At 47.9% G+C, this 19864-nt stretch overlaps 1 protein-coding gene across 1 annotated transcript in view; it reads right to left on the bottom strand.

The window, feature by feature from the left end:
* ZFPM1 (zinc finger protein, FOG family member 1) overlaps positions 1–9017 on the bottom strand; it is a 70302-nt gene extending 61285 nt beyond the window's left edge. The window contains exon 1 of the mRNA XM_039330890.1: positions 8691–9017. Within this exon, the coding sequence (XP_039186824.1) occupies positions 8691–8730 (40 nt within the window). The 5' untranslated portion in view covers positions 8731–9017. The remainder of the gene's footprint in view (positions 1–8690) is intronic.
* Positions 9018–19864: the final 10847 nt, after the last annotated feature.

The following is a 19864-nucleotide window of genomic DNA, read 5'->3' as shown; positions in this document are numbered from 1 at the left end:
CTATCTATCTATCTATCTATCTATCTATCTATCTATCTATCTATCTATCTATCTATCCATCCACCCACCCACCCACCCACTCACCCACCCACATACACAATTTGTACTTGTGCATGCACATCCATATGCACAAGAGGAATCAACCTACATCCAAGTGCTACAGCCCAGAAACAGGGTTTTATCACTTTATCTGCCTTTTGGGAGAATCAGAATGAAACATTCCTTCCAGTCCACAGGCAGAAAAAATAATGCAAGAATAAGGAGACCAACCCCTTTTTAAAGATTCACACACATTTAACAAGCCTCCATCCATTTAGGGAATAAGCCCATAAGGCAGAAAGGCTTGCTGGTTTTCTATTTAAATGGGATTTATAAAACCCAAGAAACCAGAACATCTACAAGTGGCTTTCCATCTGCAGATGCAAATCCATTCTGCCTCCTCATTTTGTTCCATGTTAGGAACAAGGTCTTGTCAGATCCAACAGATGATTAGAAAGCCTTCACAACCTCCCAGGTCGGGCAAGGACATCTGCAGATTCTCAAAGCCTCCAATCCTCATCCCTTCCAAATTCCACTTTACTGGAGGAGGGATTTCCACCAGCAGGTCTAGTATGGTCCTTCGGCTTAGTCACTTTGGAGACAATTTGCCACTACAAGCCTACTCTTGAGCCTCAGGACCGTAAGATCGCCAACAAAAATGCCCCATTTTTAAAGCTGTCATTTGGGCAGCTCAGCTCCAGCCCACCACCAGCCTCAAAACATTGGGAAGCGCGCCCTCGTCAGTGGGGTGTCTCCCACAGTCTCTGCGTTAGTCTTGCAAGATGCTGAGACTGCTGACAAAGGCTGGACTTCCTTGTAGGTCCTTTGCCGAAGGAAGCTGTGAAGTCATCACTCAGTGCAGGAAAAACAGCCGGAGCAGCCACCCACCCAACTGTGTATTAATTAGCACCTCATTACTGCCATCAATACTATGGGCTAAATTCACACTTTCAGACATAAATGTGAGCAGAAGAGATGCAGGAAAACATTCCTGTGTTTATCGCCTGGGGAAAAAATGAGCCACTTGCTTACCAACCAGTTCCTTTCTCCCCATCCCTGAACCCCACTCGCTTGACCCCCTAAAAAAGGAAGCTATTTGCACAAAATTATTTGCTATGCAACATCCCATGCTGTAAAGAACATGCTGCGGTCAACCAAGAGAGTCACAAGGGGACACAAACATTACAACACAAAAACACTCCAACTTCCCACGGCATGCCAGAAACCAAAATAGAAAGGAAGGGTTGTAAGCTAAAAACAGCTGCTGGATTGGTTATTTGCAAGAAGAAAGACAAACACTCCATGCAAAACAGACGTATTCCCTTGCAAAGAAGCACAAAACATTTCGGGGCATGGTGGCTGAGAATTGCCAAGGGACCAAACAAGGTTCTAGGTTGGGAGTCAGCTCAGCTCCGGGACATACATGTGCTGCCTTAGAATGGGATGTCCTGGGCATGGGCAGAGTGTATTCCACAGTCATAAAACAAGGACAGTGTGCCACCCTGTACTAGAACCAATTCTGATGCCAACTTCTGTAGCCCTGGTAGACTTGGGGCAACTTTTATACACATATATTTGTGTGTGCCTGTGCATAATCTCCTTCTGAGTTCATTTTAGTTATTTTGAGGATTAAAGAAAAGACAGGGAGCTTGCTTTGGAGGATTATAAGCTTGTTTATAATATTGCTTAAAATGGTCATTTTGCAGCAAAGTCTTTGGAATATATTAATTCATAGTGTGTGCAACTCAATGGTTCTAATCCAGGGGTCTCTCTCCAAACTTGGCAACTTTAAGACCTGTGCACTTCAACTCCCAGAATTCCTCAGCCCGCTTTAATTGGAGGACAAAAATTCCAGGTGTTATTTCCTTATTTAACAGAGCAAAGCCAAAAAGATCCGGGAGGGCCCGTTAAGTCCAAACTCAGGAGCTGCTCTGGAGCGCTTCCCTGGTTTGCAGACATGGGCAAAAAGTTTCTCAGGCCACAACTGAGGCAGGGCCAGGCTAAGCGGGCGCTTTGCCCATTTTCTTGGGCACTGGCCTTTTCGCACAAGTCCAGGAGGAGCTCCCGCCCACAATGAATATCCAGAGGTGAGTTCAAATCAAGCTAGAGAGAGTTTGAGCCAGTCCAGAAGCAGACAGGCACAAATCTCTGGTTGCCCATCCCGCTGGCTAGAGCGCACTGCCAACCCTGGATGTTGGGGGGGAGGGGGGGATAGCCCTCTTTTTAATGTTTATTTAATATTTATTATAAAGACACATTTGCTACACTTAGCAGAACCACTGATTAGGATCTAAAAGCTTACTTTGAACCAAGACACATCTGGGGCTGATAAACAGACACAGGGAGGACAAGAGCCTTTAAAAAAGAATATTTTTATATCTTTCTATCTATTTCAGAGGGAGCGTAAGGAAAGCCCCCCTCCATCCGATCATTAAAATGCCTGCATTAATCACATTGGCAATGGAACAAATTGCCATGCCCCCCCATCCCCCCCCTCTCCTTCCCAGGTTCTGTTCTTGCAGCCGACCAATCCTTCTGCCATCTGTTTGGCGGCGATAAAGCGGCTTTTATCTGACTCTGCCATCTTTATCAGGGGGAGAGATCAAGAACTCAGCTTATCGGCACCTCCAATCTCTTCGGCAGAAAGCAACAGCGGAAGGGAGGGGGCTGAAAGTGGGGGAGGGGGAGAGAGAGAAGTTCTACTGAACTTCAATGCATCCATTTTTTCACCCCACCCGCCTAGCCAAATTGGGGTGCCCACTGCGGTGTGCAAGAAAACACCCTGCAAGCAAGCGCACGCACACACAGATACCCCCTCCCCAAGCACAGCCCCCCAAGTGCAAGCAGATCACCCTCTAGGCTTTATCAGCCCCCCCCCCACCATTGAAGAGCCCAGGACTGACTCTTGCCGCCCCATCCTCATTTCCCTCCTCTGCCCACACGCCCATGTTTGAAGTTAATAAATGTAACCGGCTATCTCTGCCGAGAATCAGCTCCTGGCCCTTTATTTTATTTTATTTTTTTCTATTATTATCAGCTGTCCACATCTATCAAGCAGCAGAACAAAAGAGCCTGGAGAGGAGGGGAGAGCGAAGGAAACAAAACAAATATTGCCAGATGCGTCCTGATGCTGTTCTGAAGCTTTTCCTCCCAAAGGGAGGAAAAACTTGATCAGGAAGGAGAAGAAAGAGAAGACAGAGGATTAACAGGAAGGGGGGGGCAGCTCTCCTATTTAAGGCGACAATTATTGGGCAGATGGCAGCAATTCCTCTCTTCGTTCTCCTCCCCCCCCCCCCCGAAAAGCCAAGGTATCAAATTGCCAGGGCAAAACTTCAGGGGAGGGCTTAAAAATCAAAAACACCAAAAATCCTCCTAAGGGGATGTTTTGGTCCCTCCATCCAAGGTGGCACCACCATCCTCTTCCAGTTGCCACCAGCCTTTAATGCTACAACTCAACTCTTTCCAGCCCTGGAGGAAGCAGCAGTCCGAGTCAAGAGTGGCCAAACTGCTAGTGGGCATCCTGCCCTTTGGATTACCTGCAGCACAGGAGGGCCCTGTGTGTGTGTGTGTGTGTGTGTGTGTGTGTGTGTGTGTGTGTGTGTACAGTCACCAAATTGGCCCCACTGACCTCCAAGCAAGTTAACATGGCTAACCGCCAGCATGTGGGCAACAGCTTCCCATTCTGTCCGCACAAGTCATGGAGGAAATTAGCCAGGAAGCTTCCTTTGGTCACGTATTGTGAGACCCACTTCCCACATTCCAGAAATAAGTGGGGGGATCTTTGTGCCCAGATCGGGATGGAGCCCTTTCTTGGGAGAGACTGGCATGGGCAGAGTGATGAGCCCAGAAGGTCCTCAGGCAGAGGGAAAACCAGGCAGGGCTCATGAAGCCCTTCCAGGGTGAGGGATTAGCCGTCCCAATCTCCACCCAGCCTTGAGGAAGGAGGCGGCAGGGATGGGCTCGAGGGAGAAGCAGGAAAAATGGTCACAGGAAGATGCTTCTTGAGGCCTCAGTACCTTTTTAGTACCCTCTCGACTAATCCACCTGGGACCTTCCAGAGGTTTGGAAGGCTACCTTCCATTCTCCACTGCTCTCACTGAAAAGTCCCACAGGTGACGTAGGAGAGATCATGGGGTGTTTGGGAATCCAATCAGGGTGCAGCCTAATCTCAGGGGGCCAGCAGGCATCCTCAATTCTACTTTCTCTATAACTCTCTCTCAACTCCCCAGAAAGAAAGGAGAAGGAGGGATGTGGGAGGTGAGGAGGGGTGCCCCAAGCAGAGGGGTGAGGCTGCGGGCTCATGTGGGCAGCTGCTCAAAGAAGATGCCAAGGGTCACATGTCCTTCAAGCTCCGGGTTCTTGGACCAGGTCTCCAATGTCTTGAATAATAATTTGCCAGCCAGGCGAGCTTCAGTCAAATGGGGGACCGCACTCATTTCACGAACCTGCCCTGAATCCCCACAATCCACAAGAATTGCACTCCCTCTATGAGACCCACAGGGAGAGCTTGATCAGTCTTGCAGCTGTTAGTCCCAGCACAAAATTCTTGATTTAACCAGCCCCTCACAGCCAGGCTGAGCTGATCTTCCTCCTGGTTCATTTATTTATTTCCAGGTCTAGGGCTTCCCTCATTTCATATTCAGGACTGGGCAGCTAATCCACAATCACTGCATGAGCTCTGCGGCACATCTGGATCCCAAAGTCCATCTATGAGGCCTTGCAAAAAGCCGGCAGGTTTGGGGCCACTCTGATATTTGGAGGGATGGGGTTCTCAAGGGTGGGTGTCAGAGGAGAAGAGGGCTTCTTCCCCACTCCAAAAGATGGAACCCAGTGCAGGGATCTCCTGCCGGATCTGATGGGAGCAGGCAGGCCCTCAAATAACCTGGTCCCGTGCCCCTTTCCCTTGAAAGCACCCCCGAAACCGGTGAGTTAGTTCTAGAAGCTGAAGATTTATTATTTATTCACTATTAAGTTTATATGCCGCACATCGCATTTTCTGGATGGCTTACAGCTACTAAACAGCAATATATGAAAACAATTACAAATATAAGAACAATTAAAATTACGCAGGAACTAAATATAAAGATACTATTTGAAGACCCCTGCTTCTAGGGAGAATCCTTCTTACTGAACTTCCACGGAGAGAAGACTTGGGGGGGTGTCTTGACTGGGGAGTCTTAGGACAGGGTTGATTCTCCTATGCTCCATTAGACTTAATTTTGGAAGCAGGCTCCAGGTCACAGGGCAACATCTGCCTGGCCTTCTGAGATTTACTCTTCAGGAAGGACCAAAATTAAGGCTGGTTGGACGCTCCCCATGGATCCCCTGGTCAAGGGCCAAAAGCTCTTTTCAAAGCCTAGGTCCTAGGAGATGGCCGGGACAAGGGCGGAAGTCTTCTCCATGGGTGATCACCAAGAGATAAATATTTTTATCTCAAGGGGGGGCTGCTGTGAATTGTCCCAGGACAGGCAGACGTGATCATCTCTGAAGAGAAGGGCCAGGAAGATATTTATCCTGGAATCCGGTGTTTTCGGACAAAGAACCAAGGAAGGCCGGGCACAATCCCTCCAAGGACAAACAAACAGCTGCCTATCTCGCCAGCCATCCAATATAAAATGGCACCAACTCACGGGTTAAATATAGTCCAGCAGCTGATCCTTATCTAATCAGCTTTGGCCCATCACAGACTTCCTCCCTCTCAAAATGATCTCCCATTCTTTCAACATTATCAGCATCTCACATCCAGCACTGGGCAAGGGGGGGGGGAGCCTCGGCCAAACCGAAGCACAGCCAGGAAGCCCGCAAAGCAACTCAGCAGCTCTGAGCCGAGGAGACCCAGATGACCTCCTCCGGGCCTTTGGCCAAAACAAGGAAGGGGCAGCTGCTCTTTGATGGACACAAGAAACACAAACAAGCAAAATGAGAACTCCCCTGCCCAAACTCCTCCCCCCTCTCCTCTGCGTGCATTTTCCTGCTTTGCATTTCCCAGGAAGGAATTCCCCCCCCCCCCGCATTCCCCCCACTGGTTTGGGCTACTTCTCTCTGGCCCCCAATCCCAGTCCTTGGTCTTTCTCCCTTCCAGAAAGCGGCTGGATAAGGCAGAGGCTGGGAGCCCAGAACTGCCTAGCTCAACAAAGGGCCCGATCCATCTTCGGATCCCCCTCTGCCCCCTCCCTCGGAAGCGGAGGTGACCAGGCAGGGCTGGCTAGGAAGGGCTGCCAGTTAATGTAGCTGGAAGGGAGCGAACAACTCTTGCTGGGCAAAGCAGATTTGAAAGGGGAAAGAGGAAGAGAGGTGGGTTGAAAGAGGGGAGCAGCACAAGACCTGCTGGGAAGGAAGGACTGAGACCCCAGGAGGAGCCAGGGCCTTCTGCTGCTCCAGATGCTCAGAGTTTGCGGTGTCTTATACTAATGCCCCCCCCCCAATCTGAAGCAGCCAGTAACACCTTCTCCAACTCATTCAGTTAAAAGGCAGCTTTCTTGAGCTGAAAGGGTTGATTCACATCCCCAACAACGTCCAACTCGCGGGGGGGGGGGGAAGGAGGGGGAGAGAAACCAATCCCCAAAGCATCAAACTTCAGCTGTGGGGATTATTTTGGTGCCACTCACACCCTTAGCTCAATGATGGTTTGTTATGCCGGGTCCACGGAAAGTCAAAAGCAAACACGTTGCAGCTGAGTGAGCGACATCTGAATCAGGTCAGCCTTGACATACGGAATCACCCAACATCTTAGCACAATATCCTGTTCTGCAAACATACATTAACCTACTATGTGGTTCAGTGTACGGTGGACATTCAAAAAAGTGGGTGAGATGGTGGTTAAGGTAACCCTCTGCAAACTCTTTCTTTGGGGACTCCAGCCAGGGTTAAACCCAGAAATTCTCAGGTGCCCATCAACTCCAGGACTGAACTACCAGGAAGAAGGTGCTTAAGCCTGACAGCAGCATAAACAAAGGAGCTTATTATGTATTATTAAATTTATATGTCAACAAATAAACCAGCCTTTCCTCTGGTTGAGAGTCCTGCCACTTCCCCCACCCTGTATGACAGAATACCCAGCCTGTTAGGGGGTTGCCTTTACTGTGCCCCCCACCCCAATATCTCGTCTTAATCCATTGAGAACAATCCACTAGATCTACCTGATTACACAAATCTGGCTCAGGGCAGAGAATCATTTCATTATCAGCCCAGGGAAGGAAGAAGCAAGGAATATTGCAAGAAGAGCCAGAGATCCAGAAAAAAATTAATGGGAATCCAAACGGGGTGGGGATGGAGGACAAGAAGAACTTTCATCCAATTTTTTGAAGGAAAAAAAAAAGTTTGCCTGGATCTTATCTTCGGAACAAATCACCTGAGCAGGCAAACAGGTAGATGCGGCTTAGAATGGCAATTATTTCCCCTGGTGAAGATAAAAGCGCATTATCACCGGGGTGGGGGTGAACTGCACTATCCAGAGATCTCAATCGGCCTTATCAATGTGGAGATCTGTTCAGGAAGGAAAGAGAGAAAGAGAGAGAGAGGGAGGGAGGGACATGAAAAGCAGACAAACCTGCCCGTGGAAAAGTTTTTCTGGTTGATACTAAAAGGCACCACCACCCCGTCCTCCTGCCCCCTTCCTCCGCAGCCCCCTCTACCTGCTTTCCCACAGCAGAAACTCCGGGTCAGCCTGGCATCTTTGCAAGAGGGATTTTATCAGGAACTGCCAAGAGAAAAGCCTGACTCCAGGTCTCTTGGGAACCGGGAGGCTACCCCCCCCCACTCAGGTGGGCTCTCTCTGGGTCAGGTCGAACAAAGGAGGCAAAGAAAGGTGGTGCGATTAGAAGGGCCCCAGATGGATGTGGCTTCCCGCATCAACTCTCCAGGTTTAAAGTCTGCCGTGTGCCAGCTTCGGAGTTCCACCGCACGCTTCGCTCCACGCGGCTCCTCTCGCCCTTTCCTTTCCTTTCTTCCTTCCTTCCCTCCCTCCTTTCTTTCTCTCCCTCTCCCTCCCTCCCTCCCTCTCTCATCTGCAAAAGTCCCTCCAGATGAAACTTCCCAGCGCAAGAAACGGGAGTGAGTCAAGCGCGAGATAAGATCGTAATTTCAGCCCGTCCCGACAGGGCGATCTTATCTCGGCGGGGCTCGCAGAAAGGAATATTTTAAGGGCTTATCGCGGCTCTCATCGGGGCGGCTCTATCGGGGCGGCGATCGCGCCGGGCAAGCGGCCAGAGGCGGAGCGGCAGGCCAAGGACGACCCCCGCCCGGGGAAAAGGGGGCGCCTCCCCGGCCCCGCCTGGCCCGGCTCGCCTGCCTGGCAGCGGGACGGGCGCCGTCAATCACTGCGGGCAGCGGGGGGGGGGCAGCGGCAGCCCCGGCCCCCCTCCCTGCTCCGGGCAGCCGCCAGGAAGCCCCCGCCGCGCCGGGCCTGGGGAGGGGGCGGAGGGGCAGCGCCGGCGGGACCCCCGAACGGAGCCAGCAGTTAAAGTTGCTTTTCGGGGCGGGCGGAGGCAAAGTTGGCGCGGCTCTCGGTGGGGACGGCGGGGATCGTCCGGGTGCCGGGCCGCGGGAAGGGGGCGCCGGCAGCCCAGGCGAACCCCCCCCGCCCCGGACAGAGCCGGGACCCCCACCAACTTCGGCCGGGGGGGAGGAGGGCCGGGGAAAGGCGGGCTCACGTTTGATCTGCCGGGGCTTGCTCTGCTTCCTCCTGGACATCGCGGGGCGGCGGCTCCGAGTCCCTCCGGCGGCGGCTGCAGAGGCAGGGCGAGGGCGAGGCGGGCGGCGCTCATGCCCACCCGGCGCTCCCAGGGTGAGCGGCGGGCAGAGGCGGCGCTGGCTGGGCAGGCGGGCTGGCCGGCTCCCTCCGCGGCGCCCTGCTGGCGACCCGGCACCGGCCGCCGGCTTCCCTGCTCGGGCTGCTCTCCGCCTCTTCCTCCTCCGCCTCCTCTTCCTCCTCCGCCCCCTCCTCCCGCCGCCGCCGCCGCCGGACCTGCCCTCTGCGCGCGTGCGCTTTTTCTCAATGGAGCCCGGGCGGCAGCTGGCGCGGCGAACGCTGGCGGGGGGCGTGGCTACGACCAGGCAGCTCCCAGTTCATAGGGCGGCCGCGGGCGGGCCGGACACGCCCACCGGATAGGGCGGCCCGGGGGAAAGAAAGGAGGAGGAGAGGGGCGGGGCCGACGGCGCGCGGGGCGGGGCCGACGGTGATTGACACCCTGAGCGCCTGGAGAAAGTCTCCGCCTGGGAGTGGTTCGCCGCTGGCGCGCCTGGCTTCTTAAACTAGGATAGAGCAAACCAGGGTGCTCGGAGCTTGCATGGAGGTTTTTGGGGCAGAGAGGGACTTGGGGGGGGGGGATGTGTGCTTTGCTGATGCTCGCTGATCTTTCATTTGAGGGGCTGCCACAAAAAATATGCAAAGCACCAGAGAGTAGGACGAGAAACAATGGTTGGAAGCTGGCCAAAGAGAGCAGCAACCTGAAATTAAGGAGAAACTTCCTGACAGTGAGGACAATCAACCAGTGGAACAGCTGGCCTGGGCGCTCCATCACTGGAGGTCTTTAAGAAGAGACTGGACAGTCACTTATCTGGAATGGTATATATCTCCTGCTTGAGCAGGGGGCTGGACTAGAAGACCTCGGAGGTCCCTTCCAGCTCTATTCTGTTCTTTCCCTCCTGGGGACAATTGCAGGAAAGACGCAAACTCAGAGACCACCACCAAGCCCATAGCTACTTCTTCAGGATTATGGATTTCTTCAGGCAAATGCATGACTTGCCTGCCCAGAGACTGACTGATTGATCATGTGCCATCAAGTCTGTGTTCTCTTAACAACCATCAATATCTGGGGAAATGCTGGAAAAGATAATAATCAAAAACAAGATAGCAAACATCTAGAAACCAAGTTATAACTAGAAGCCAACACAGGTTTTGTTAAAAACAGATCAGGCCAAACCAATCTGATTTCATTCTTTGACAAAGTGACTAAACAGACCATCAAAATGCAATGGATATAATATACTTAGATTTCAGTAAGGCATTCAACAAAGTAGACCACAACCTACTACTATAAGCTAGAAAAATGTGGGATAGACAACATCACCAGCAGATGGATTTGTAACTGGCAGACAAACCATTTTTAAGAAGAAACGCAACAGCCACTTGTCTCAGATTGGATAGGGTCTCCTGCTTGAGCTCGGGGCTGAACTAGAAGACCTCCAAGGTTCCTTCTAACTCTGTTCTGATTGAGCCATGTAGGCAGACCTTCTCCGGGAGGATAGATACCCAATCTGGTCCTTGAGGTCTTCCGATGGTATCCTTATCACCATGGTAGCCGAGTCTACCTGGCTGATGTCAAACTCTTCCTTTCTAACTTCTCTACAGTTAGAGATTTCTCAAGAGAACCTCATGAGCCAAATCTTCCCATATACACAACTACCACAAGAAGAAAACTATGCCAGAAAAATAAGTCCTTTCCCCTAACCACCATCCCATCACCACTCACACAACTGATGTTCCCTCCCATTTCTATAAGAGAGAGAGAGAATGCCTATGCATCAGATTGTGTGGTCCTGCTTGACTGTGTCTGTAGAGAGATTCATATTGCACTCCAATAAATAGAATGTTTTCCTGCAGACTGAATTACATGCCTGTAGAGAAGAGATAATACGCAAGCCATCACCATCCCCATTGTGTGCGAAACAGCATATTTTTATGGAACTGTGTACATTTGTATTAGTGCCAATTAATCAGGGACGATATTAAGAAGGATGCAGAAAGGTGGCTGGGAGGAGCTGAGGGGGGCAAGGAAGGGGAAGAGCAGATTGGCGGAGCAGGGGACTATCCTAAGGCAAAGAAAGAAAGAAGGGAGAAAATGGCTGAACATTGGCCAAACCCAACTGACAGCAATGGTCAGGCCAGGATTGGAAGTGGTCAGCTGGTACACACCTCACCTCCATCCCAACTTCCTGGCATGGCTTCTATGCTTCAGAACAATGTTTCTCAACCTTGGCCACTTGAAGAGCTGTGGACTTCAACTTCCAGAATTCCCCAGACAGCATGAGATAAGGGAGGAGGGGGCTGGGGGATGAGCCTTGCTCAAGAACAGGCATGTTGTGGTGTAGACAGCAGAGGAAGATGCAGCCTTCACATGGTCAGAGATACTCTTGGTGTGCCTAAAGGCAGAGCCCCGGTGGTGCACTGCACAAAGAGGCCAGGGTTATTCCAGACAAAGGCGGGGAAGGATGAGTTGCCTTTTGGCTTCCTGAAAAAGCCATCCCAAAATACGTTGGGGAATAAATGGCCCTGAAACTGCTTAGGAGGAACATAATAGTTTAGTCCTTGCGAAATCTTGCTCGTCTGTTGAGTGGAGGGGGGGAAAGGCAGGAAGGGGAGACTGCGTGAAGGAACAAAAATGGGACCAAAAAGGATCAACCAATAAATGGGGTGAAAGGGCACGCTTCATCAATACTACGGTGGCATTGGATGAGCTGCTTCCCCAAAGGGAGAAAGGGATGGAAAGGGATGGAGAGAGCAAGTCTGCCCTCTGCTGGCTGGGCCTCCTCCTGAAAGTGCCGAGACCCACAGCCTTAGCAAGTGGCTGGCACCCACTTCATTGAACCCCCCCCCCCGAAAGATGTGCCTGCCTCTTTTCCCTGGCCCACCTGTTGGGTAGCCTAAATGGCCTCTTTGGGTCTCTGTCCTGACATGACACCCTGGAGAACGATGACCCTTTCCCCATGGGAGTGGAAGACTTTAGGATGCGATGGTTGAGAACAATTCAATCTCTTATGATCACTGCAACATGTAGGAGGATGAGGGCACCATGCGAGGTGGGCCTGGCCCCTCTCCGTGGGCTGGAGACCTCGGAGAACCCTTCCTGGTTTGGTTTCTTCCAAGGCGCCTCTCCAGATTTTCTGGGAATTCCTTCCAACATTACAAATGCATCCCTCTCTCCTCGGTACGTACAGATGAGTACATACAGGAAAGAGGATGTACACATTAGAATGGGTTAAGAGACCAAGCCACAAATGAGATGCCTCCTGTTACAGAGGCATTTGGCAAACCATCCATCCGAGTTTAGGCACGTGACTGTTTTAACTGAGCCATTGTGAAGAGCCTGGCAGATTTGAAAACCAGCATTTTTCCAGTTACTAGGAAAGTTTAGCTGGCGATCCAGGATATCTCCTGATTCCCCTTACCCATCTCGCCCCTGTAGCCAATGCTTATGCAGAGAAAAGCTGAAATGAGTCTGCATTTGATTTTTAGTCGTCCTGGAATTACAGCGCTGGCATCCTGCTGTTTTCTGAGTGTCAAAAATCTCCCTATCATGTACCAGATGCAGCAAGAGGGATAGACCCTGAGGCAGGGTCGGGGAAGGAGGAATGAACAACCCTGGATAAGGATTGGCCAGTCTGGAAAGGGGATCTCAGCTGCCCCAAATCCACGTCAATGGAATCAAAGCTATCCTAGTAATGGAGGGGGAGAAAAAGTGACATCAACTTGTGCAGAACGGAAGAGCAAGCCCTGGATTCAACAGAGACACGTACCTTTTGCATTCAGAAAAGCATTTCTGTTTTACTTGCAAAGGAACCCCTTAGCAAGAACTTAAATTGCAGAATAATAATCAGAGCCTCCCTTCACCTTGTCTTAGGAGATCAAAAGAGCCTTCAGACTAGAGTTGGTAAAGGACTCAACTAGTCCTGTTTTAAGTCAGGGGTTTCTACATTTGGCAACTTTAAGACTTGTGGATGTTAACTCCAGAATTCCTCACTGGTCCACGAGTCTTCAGGTCGCCAAGTTTGGAGACCCTGTTCTAGGTCTCCAGAACACCAGAGCCATCCGTGAAGCCCAGGTCCATTGGAGGTTCCTGGCTGCTGGCATTCCAGAGAGATCCGTTGTTTGTGGAGGAAGGAGTTATCAAAGGCACTAAGCATGCAGAGTCTTGGGACCCCCTCTGGATTCAATCTCCTTTGAAAAGCATTTCAGTCCATGGCCAGTCTCCCAGCCCCATCTGGTGGCAACTTCACCAGGTACTTTTAATTACTCAGAATTGTGCACTAACTCAACTGGGTTCCAGCGTACCAGGGGAAGGGAGTAAAACCCCTCTTTCCTCTTCATCCAACACTTGTCGGCAATCACTGTTGTGGACTGATAGTGCTTGGCTCTATTACAAAGAGTATCCAGCTGGCTCTCTGTCCATTTCTACTCTTTCACTCCTACTACATGTGGCTGCAGAAAACTCAAAAGGCCACAGACGCAAAGTTCCTAGAGCATGCCTAACTTGATGGACCTCTCTTTTATTTTATTTTTTTTCAGAAGGCACAACCCAACTATTAGGGAGAATAATTTTAGCTCCCTAAAGATACAGAGTTGTTGGAGACTAAATCCTGTTCCATCCTGGGTAGTGGCCTGGACCTGTTGTATGAGTTAGGGTGTTCACACAACACAACAAACCTTTCTTTTTGCATGACCCGTGACGCATGTTGTGTGAATCCCCCGTGCCTTTTCCTTGCGGATGAGTAACTCTACTCAGGGCTCCGTAAGTGGAGACCATGGAAAAGAGTTTGCAGGCAGGGCTCATCCTTCCTCCTGGTGCTACAAGCACGCAATCAGATAAGAGGAGGAACAGGAGACCCATCCGCCTTCCAGTCTCACTGGCTGCTGAGAAAGAGTCTTGCTAAGCCCTCCTTACCAAATCAATTAGTGCTATTAATCTAAAGGCCAGAGAAAGCTGGAAGAATCGCGCACACACCTTCCTTCGCTTTGCATCTGCGCTGCAATTTAGCAAGGGGGGAGCTGTTTTTTTGGGGGGGTCCAACTTTTTCAATTCCACTGCCAAAAAAATAGGAGCCCCTTTTCATTTCCTTGTCATCTTTCCAGTTCTTTCTCCCCTCCCTCCCTTCCCTAAATTAAGCCATCCTAATTATTTTCGGACTGCTTTATCTCTGCTTTGCAACACTCTGCAGAAAGACAGGGCGGTGAGCACTTTCAGCCGCCATAAACAAAGGAACGGTTTGGAAAACAATTCTATCAATTAATCAAATTAAGCCTGCCATTTCGGTTTGGAAAACAATTCTATCAATTAATCAAATTAAGCCTGCCATTTTCGTTACAAGCCCCAAGTGGCCGGATCCGAGCCCAGAGCGAGAGCTATCTCTTCCTGACAGCGCTTAAACGTTTCGACGGCAGTCGCAATGAAAGGGATCCTATGGCCGTGGCTTGCCTTTGCCAACTCCCAGTCTTGGGGAATGTGCCTGCAGAGGTCACCTCAAGGGCATAAAGAGAGGACCAGGATGGCCCAGGAAGTCTTGGTCTTTGCCCGGGAGCCAATGGCCGGAGTTTTAAAAAACGGCCTGCATCCCCAAAGGCTGCAGGGTGCTCCTGTGCGCCAGCCAGGTGGATGCCCCAAAAGAGGGTTATGCAGGAGCCAACCAGAGAGTGACACCCCGGGCAAGGAAGGCCTTGTGGCTCGTACAGGTAGTCCTCAACTTACGACCACAATGGAGCCTTAAAATTTCTGTCGTTAAGTGAAGCATTTGTTATGTGAGTTTTGCCCCATTTTATGACCTTTCTTGTCACTGTTGTTAAGCGAATCACTGCAGTTGATAAATTAGTTGTTAAGTGAAACTGGTTTCCCCACGGACTTTGCTTGCCAGAAGATCACAAAAGGGGATCACTGTCATAAAGATGAACCAGGTGCTAAGCATCTGAATTTTGATCTCATGATTATGGGGTTGCTGCAAAGGTTGTAACTGTGAAAAACGGTCGTATGTCCCTTTTTCCAGTGCCATTATAACTTTGAACAGCCACTAAATGAACTAAGTTGAAGACTATCTCTATTTGCAGAGGTTTTTTTTTCTTCCCAGCAGGCACCTCATTTGGAACAGGTTGGGCTCTCAAGGCGAACCCCATGCTTGAAGAAAGCAAAATATTATTATTACTATTACTATTATTATCAATCATCGCACAGTCAGCCAGATGTTCAGACTGGATTTGGCATTTTGTCTACCTATCGAGTCCTTACCCAGGACCTGGGATAGGCAGATGTGGATGTTTGATGGTATTACAGATATCGTCGCAGGATGGAAGCAGTTCCTAATAAGGCCGCCTTTTGCAATTGACTAATAGCAAATTTGTCAATGCCAATGGTGTTCAAGTGGTGCTCCAGTTGTTTTGGGATTGCACCCAAGGAGCCTATGACTATTGGTACTACCCTTGCTTGCTTTTGCCACAGTCTTTCTATTTCTATTTGTAGGTCTTTGTATTTTGTTATCTTCTCCAGTTCTTTCTCTTCTATTCTGCTGTCTCCAGGCACTGCCACGTCCACTATCCAGACTTTTTTGTCTTTCTTATCGACAATTGTTAAGTCTGGGGTGTTATGTTGCAGGTGCTTGTCTGTTTGAATTCTGAAGTCCCAGAGCAGTTTAATTTTATCATTTTCTATGACTTTCTCTATTTTATGATCCCACCAGTTTTTGCTTACAGGCAAATGATATTTTTTGCAGATCTTCCAATGCACCATTGTTGCTACTTTGTCATGCCGCTGCTTGTAGTCAGTCTGTGCAATCTTCTTGCAACAGCTTACCAAGTGGTCCACTGTTTCTTCAGCTTCTTTGCATAGGCGGCACTTACTGTCTGTTGCTGTCTTCTCAATTTTGACTTTGTATGCATTTGTCCTTAAGGCTTGGTCTTGTGCAGCCAGAATTAGTCCCTCGGTCTCTTTCTTCAATTTTCCTGCTCTTAGCCATTGCCAGGTTTTATTATTATCTGCTTTCCCAGCTATTTTTTAATGTATTGGCCATGTAGTGCTTTGTCTTCCCATGCCTCTATTCTGTTCTTCATTTGGTCTTTCTTGTAGGCCAGTTTGGTCTCTCCAGTAGTCAGTAAGCCTTCCTGATATACTAATTTCAGTGCATCTTCATCATTGTTCTTCAGATATTCTTCCAAAGCCATTTTTTCTTCTTCAACCATCTGATGTACTTGTAGCATTCCACGCCCACCTATTTGCCTTGGTATCTGAAGTCCCAGAGCAGTTTAATTTTGAAGTCCCAGAGCAGTTTAATTTTGAAGTCCCAGAGCAGTTTAATTTTGAAGTCCCAGAGCAGTTTAATTTTCCCAGAGCAGTTTAATTATTATTATTATTATTATCGATCATCGCACAGTCAGCCAGATGTTCAGACTGGATTTGGCATTTTGTCTACCTATCGAGTCCTTACCCAGGACCTGGGATAGGCAGATGTGGATGTTTGATGGTATTACAGTATCGTCGCAGGATGGAAGCAGTTCCTAATAAGGCCGCCTTTTGCAATTGACTAATAGCGAATTTGTCAATGCCAATGGTGTTCAAGTGGTGCTCCAGTTGTTTTGGGATTGCACCCAAGGAGCCTATGACTATTGGTACTACCCTTGCTTGCTTTTGCCACAGTCTTTCTATTTCTATTTGTAGGTCTTTGTATTTTGTTATCTTCTCCAGTTCTTTCTCTTCTATTCTGCTGTCTCCAGGCACTGCCACGTCCACTATCCAGACTTTTTTGTCTTTCTTATCGACAATTGTTAAGTCTGGGGTGTTATGTTGCAGGTGCTTGTCTGTTTGAATTCTGAAGTCCCAGAGCAGTTTAATTTTATCATTTTCTATGACTTTCTCTATTTTATGATCCCACCAGTTTTTGCTTACAGGCAAATGATATTTTTTGCAGATCTTCCAATGCACCATTGTTGCTACTTTGTCATGCCGCTGCTTGTAATCAGTCTGTGCAATCTTCTTGCAACAGCTTACCAAGTGGTCCACTGTTTCTTCAGCTTCTTTGCATAGGCGGCACTTACTGTCTGTTGCTGTCTTCTCAATTTTGACTTTGTATGCATTTGTCCTTAAGGCTTGGTCTTGTGCAGCCAGAATTAGTCCCTCGGTCTCTTTCTTCAATTTTCCTGCTCTTAGCCATTGCCAGGTTTTATTATTATCTGCTTTCCCAGCTATTTTTTTCATGTATTGGCCATGTAGTGCTTTGTCTTCCCATGCCTCTATTCTGTTCTTCATTTGGTCTTTCTTGTAGGCCAGTTTGGTCTCTCCAGTAGTTAGTAAGCCTTCCTGATATACTAATTTCAGTGCATCTTCATCATTGTTCTTCAGATATTCTTCCAAAGCCATTTTTTCTTCTTCAACCATCTGATGTACTTGTAGCATTCCACGCCCACCTATTTGCCTTGGTAGATAAAGTCTATCAATGTCACTGCGTGGATGAAGGGCATGATTCATTGTCATTATTTTTCTGGTCTGCCTATCCATTGCTTTTAGTTCTGCTTGAGTCCAGTCCACTATTCCAGCTGTGTACCTAATGACTGGGATTGCCCAGGTGTTGATTGCCTTTATGGTATTTCCTCCATTGAGTTTGGATTTTAAGATCTTCTTCACTCTCTTGATGTATTCACCTCTAATCTTTTTCTTGACTTCAGTGTGCTTGATGTTGTCAGCTTGAAGGATACCCAAGTATTTGTAGTACTCTTCCTCATCCAGACTCTTAATGTTATTTTCGTGGGGCATCTTGATTCCTTCAGTTTTCACTATTTTTCCTTGTTTGATAGTAAGTGTGGCACATTTGTCCAAGCCAAACTCCATTACAATATCTTGGCTATATATACGGACAGTGTTGAGCAGCGATTCTATTTCAGATGATGTTTTTCCATACAGCTTCAGATCATCCATATAAAGGAGGTGGGATAGTCTGGCAGATGTTTTTGATGTTTGATAGCCATGTCCTGAGTTATTCAGTATTGTTGACAGAGGAAACAGTGCAATAACAAATAGTAATGGTGATAATGAATCTCCTTGAAATATTCCTCTCTTGATATTAACCTCTCCCAGCTTTTCACCATTGATCTGCAACTGTGTCTTCCATTGTGCCATCGATCTTTGCACAAATTTTCTGATGTTTCTACTTACTCCTGTTATTTCTAGGCACTTGATTATCCAATCATGTGGCAGAGAGTCAAATGCCTTTTTGTAGTCAATCCATGCCACATTCAGGTTGGTCTTCCTTCTCTTGCAGTTTTCCAAGATCATTTTGTCTATTAGGAGTTGATCTTTTGTTCCTCTGCTATTGGGGCGGTTTCCTTTCTGCTCAGGTGGAAAGAGATTGTTTTCAACTAGATGCTGTTGTACTGCATCAGCTACCACACCAGTTAGTAATTTGAAAGTTGTTGGTAAGCAGGTAATTGGCCTGTAGTTACCTGGTGTTGCCCCTTTTGCTGGATTTTTCATTATTAGGTAGGTTTTCCCAGTTGTTAGCCACTTTTCAATTTCTCCTCCTTGTAGTATATTGTTGAACTGCTTGGCAATGAGTGGGTGTATAACAGTTAGATGTTTCAACCAAAACCCATGCAGTTCATCTTCACCTGGTGCTGACCAATTTTTGATTTTCTTTGCTCTTTTTTCTACCATTTTTGTTGTTATTACTAGTTCTTTCATTTCAACTTCTGTTTTATTTGCATCCACTTCTTTTAACCAAGCTGCATCCTTGTTGTATTTCTTTGGGTTATCCCATATCTGCTTCCAGAATTGCACTGTTTCTTCCTTGTCAGGTACTGACTGATTCCTTGCAGTTTCTCCATTGATGGATTGGTAGAAACGTTTCTGATTGGATTGAAATTGGAGGTTCTGCCTATAGTTTGCAATTCGAGCTTCATATCTACTGATTTTCCTGGCTATAGCTGTTATTTGTTGCTTTATTATTTCCAGTGCTTCCTTGATCTTCCTTGTTTCTAAGTGGTATTTCTTGATTAGGTATTCTTTGGTCTTCTTGTTCTTCAGCTTCTTTTCTTTCATCTGTTCTAGCTTGCTTGCATGTGATCTTAACTTGCTGATCTTATTTTCTAGTCTAACCTTCCATTTTTCTGGTGCACTGTTTGTTTGTTTTTCTTTTTTGTTGATTTTGCATCCCAGGTATTCTGTTATAACTGCAGCTGTGCTGTACATTAGTTGGTTTGTTTCTTGCAGTGAATTGGTGCTTATACTTGCTATTGCAGTATTTGCATCTTTTAATGCTTGTGCTAGCTGTTTCTTTGGAACAAGCTTCAATGCAGGCAGCCTTATTCTGTTGTTTTTGTGCTGTTCTAGATGCTCAATTATTCTTTGTTTCAATTCTTTTATTTCTTTAGTTAGAGGGTTTTGTTCTTCCTGAGGAAGAGGTGCCTGGTTTCCAAATGAGAACAGTTGTATATCTCTACTGGATTCTTTCACTGCCAACTCCCCCTGGTTTGCCTCTACATTCTGAATTACTTCTTGTAAGGCTTTGATTTCTTTGCCCTGGGTAAACCTTTGCAGTTCGTCTAATTCTGTTTCTGTAAATACTTTATTTCGTGTTTATTATTATTATTATTATTATTATTATTATTATTATTATTATTATTATTATTATTATTATCTGGTTCAGTAGCAGCCAAAAGGGAAAACTGGAACTTCTGGAACAAGTCCCAACCCATCAGCTCCAGATTGTTAACTGATTATGAATTTGGCTGGTCAGAGACACAAAGGACTGGCTGAGATTTGCTTCTTGGTGTTTTTTTTTCCTAGATTTATGGATGCTTATCAGAATTCTCAATTGCCTCTGAAAAGCCAGCCAACCCCAGGTACAGACTGGCTTTGAACACCTCTTTTACTACTTAGTTGTGCTGCTGCAACATCCCGTAGCAATGAGTTCCACAAGTGGACAAGCCTTTTCCTTAAAACAAGCCTGTTCACAAGGGAAGCTCACCACTGACCACACAGCCTTAAAAGCCTCCACTGAAAAACCTTCAGCGGAGAAGCAGCCTGGAGGAGATGACGGTTGTCATTCCCAAAAGAACTGCAAACCAAATGGATTT

The sequence above is a fragment of the Crotalus tigris genome, unplaced genomic scaffold (assembly GCF_016545835.1).
Source record: "Crotalus tigris isolate CLP2741 ecotype Arizona unplaced genomic scaffold, ASM1654583v1 scf7180000024433.1590703, whole genome shotgun sequence".
In the NCBI taxonomy this organism is placed as follows: Eukaryota; Metazoa; Chordata; class Lepidosauria; order Squamata; family Viperidae; genus Crotalus; species Crotalus tigris.
Note: the sequence above shows the minus strand (reverse complement) of the source record. Positions and strands in the feature narration are given on the sequence as shown.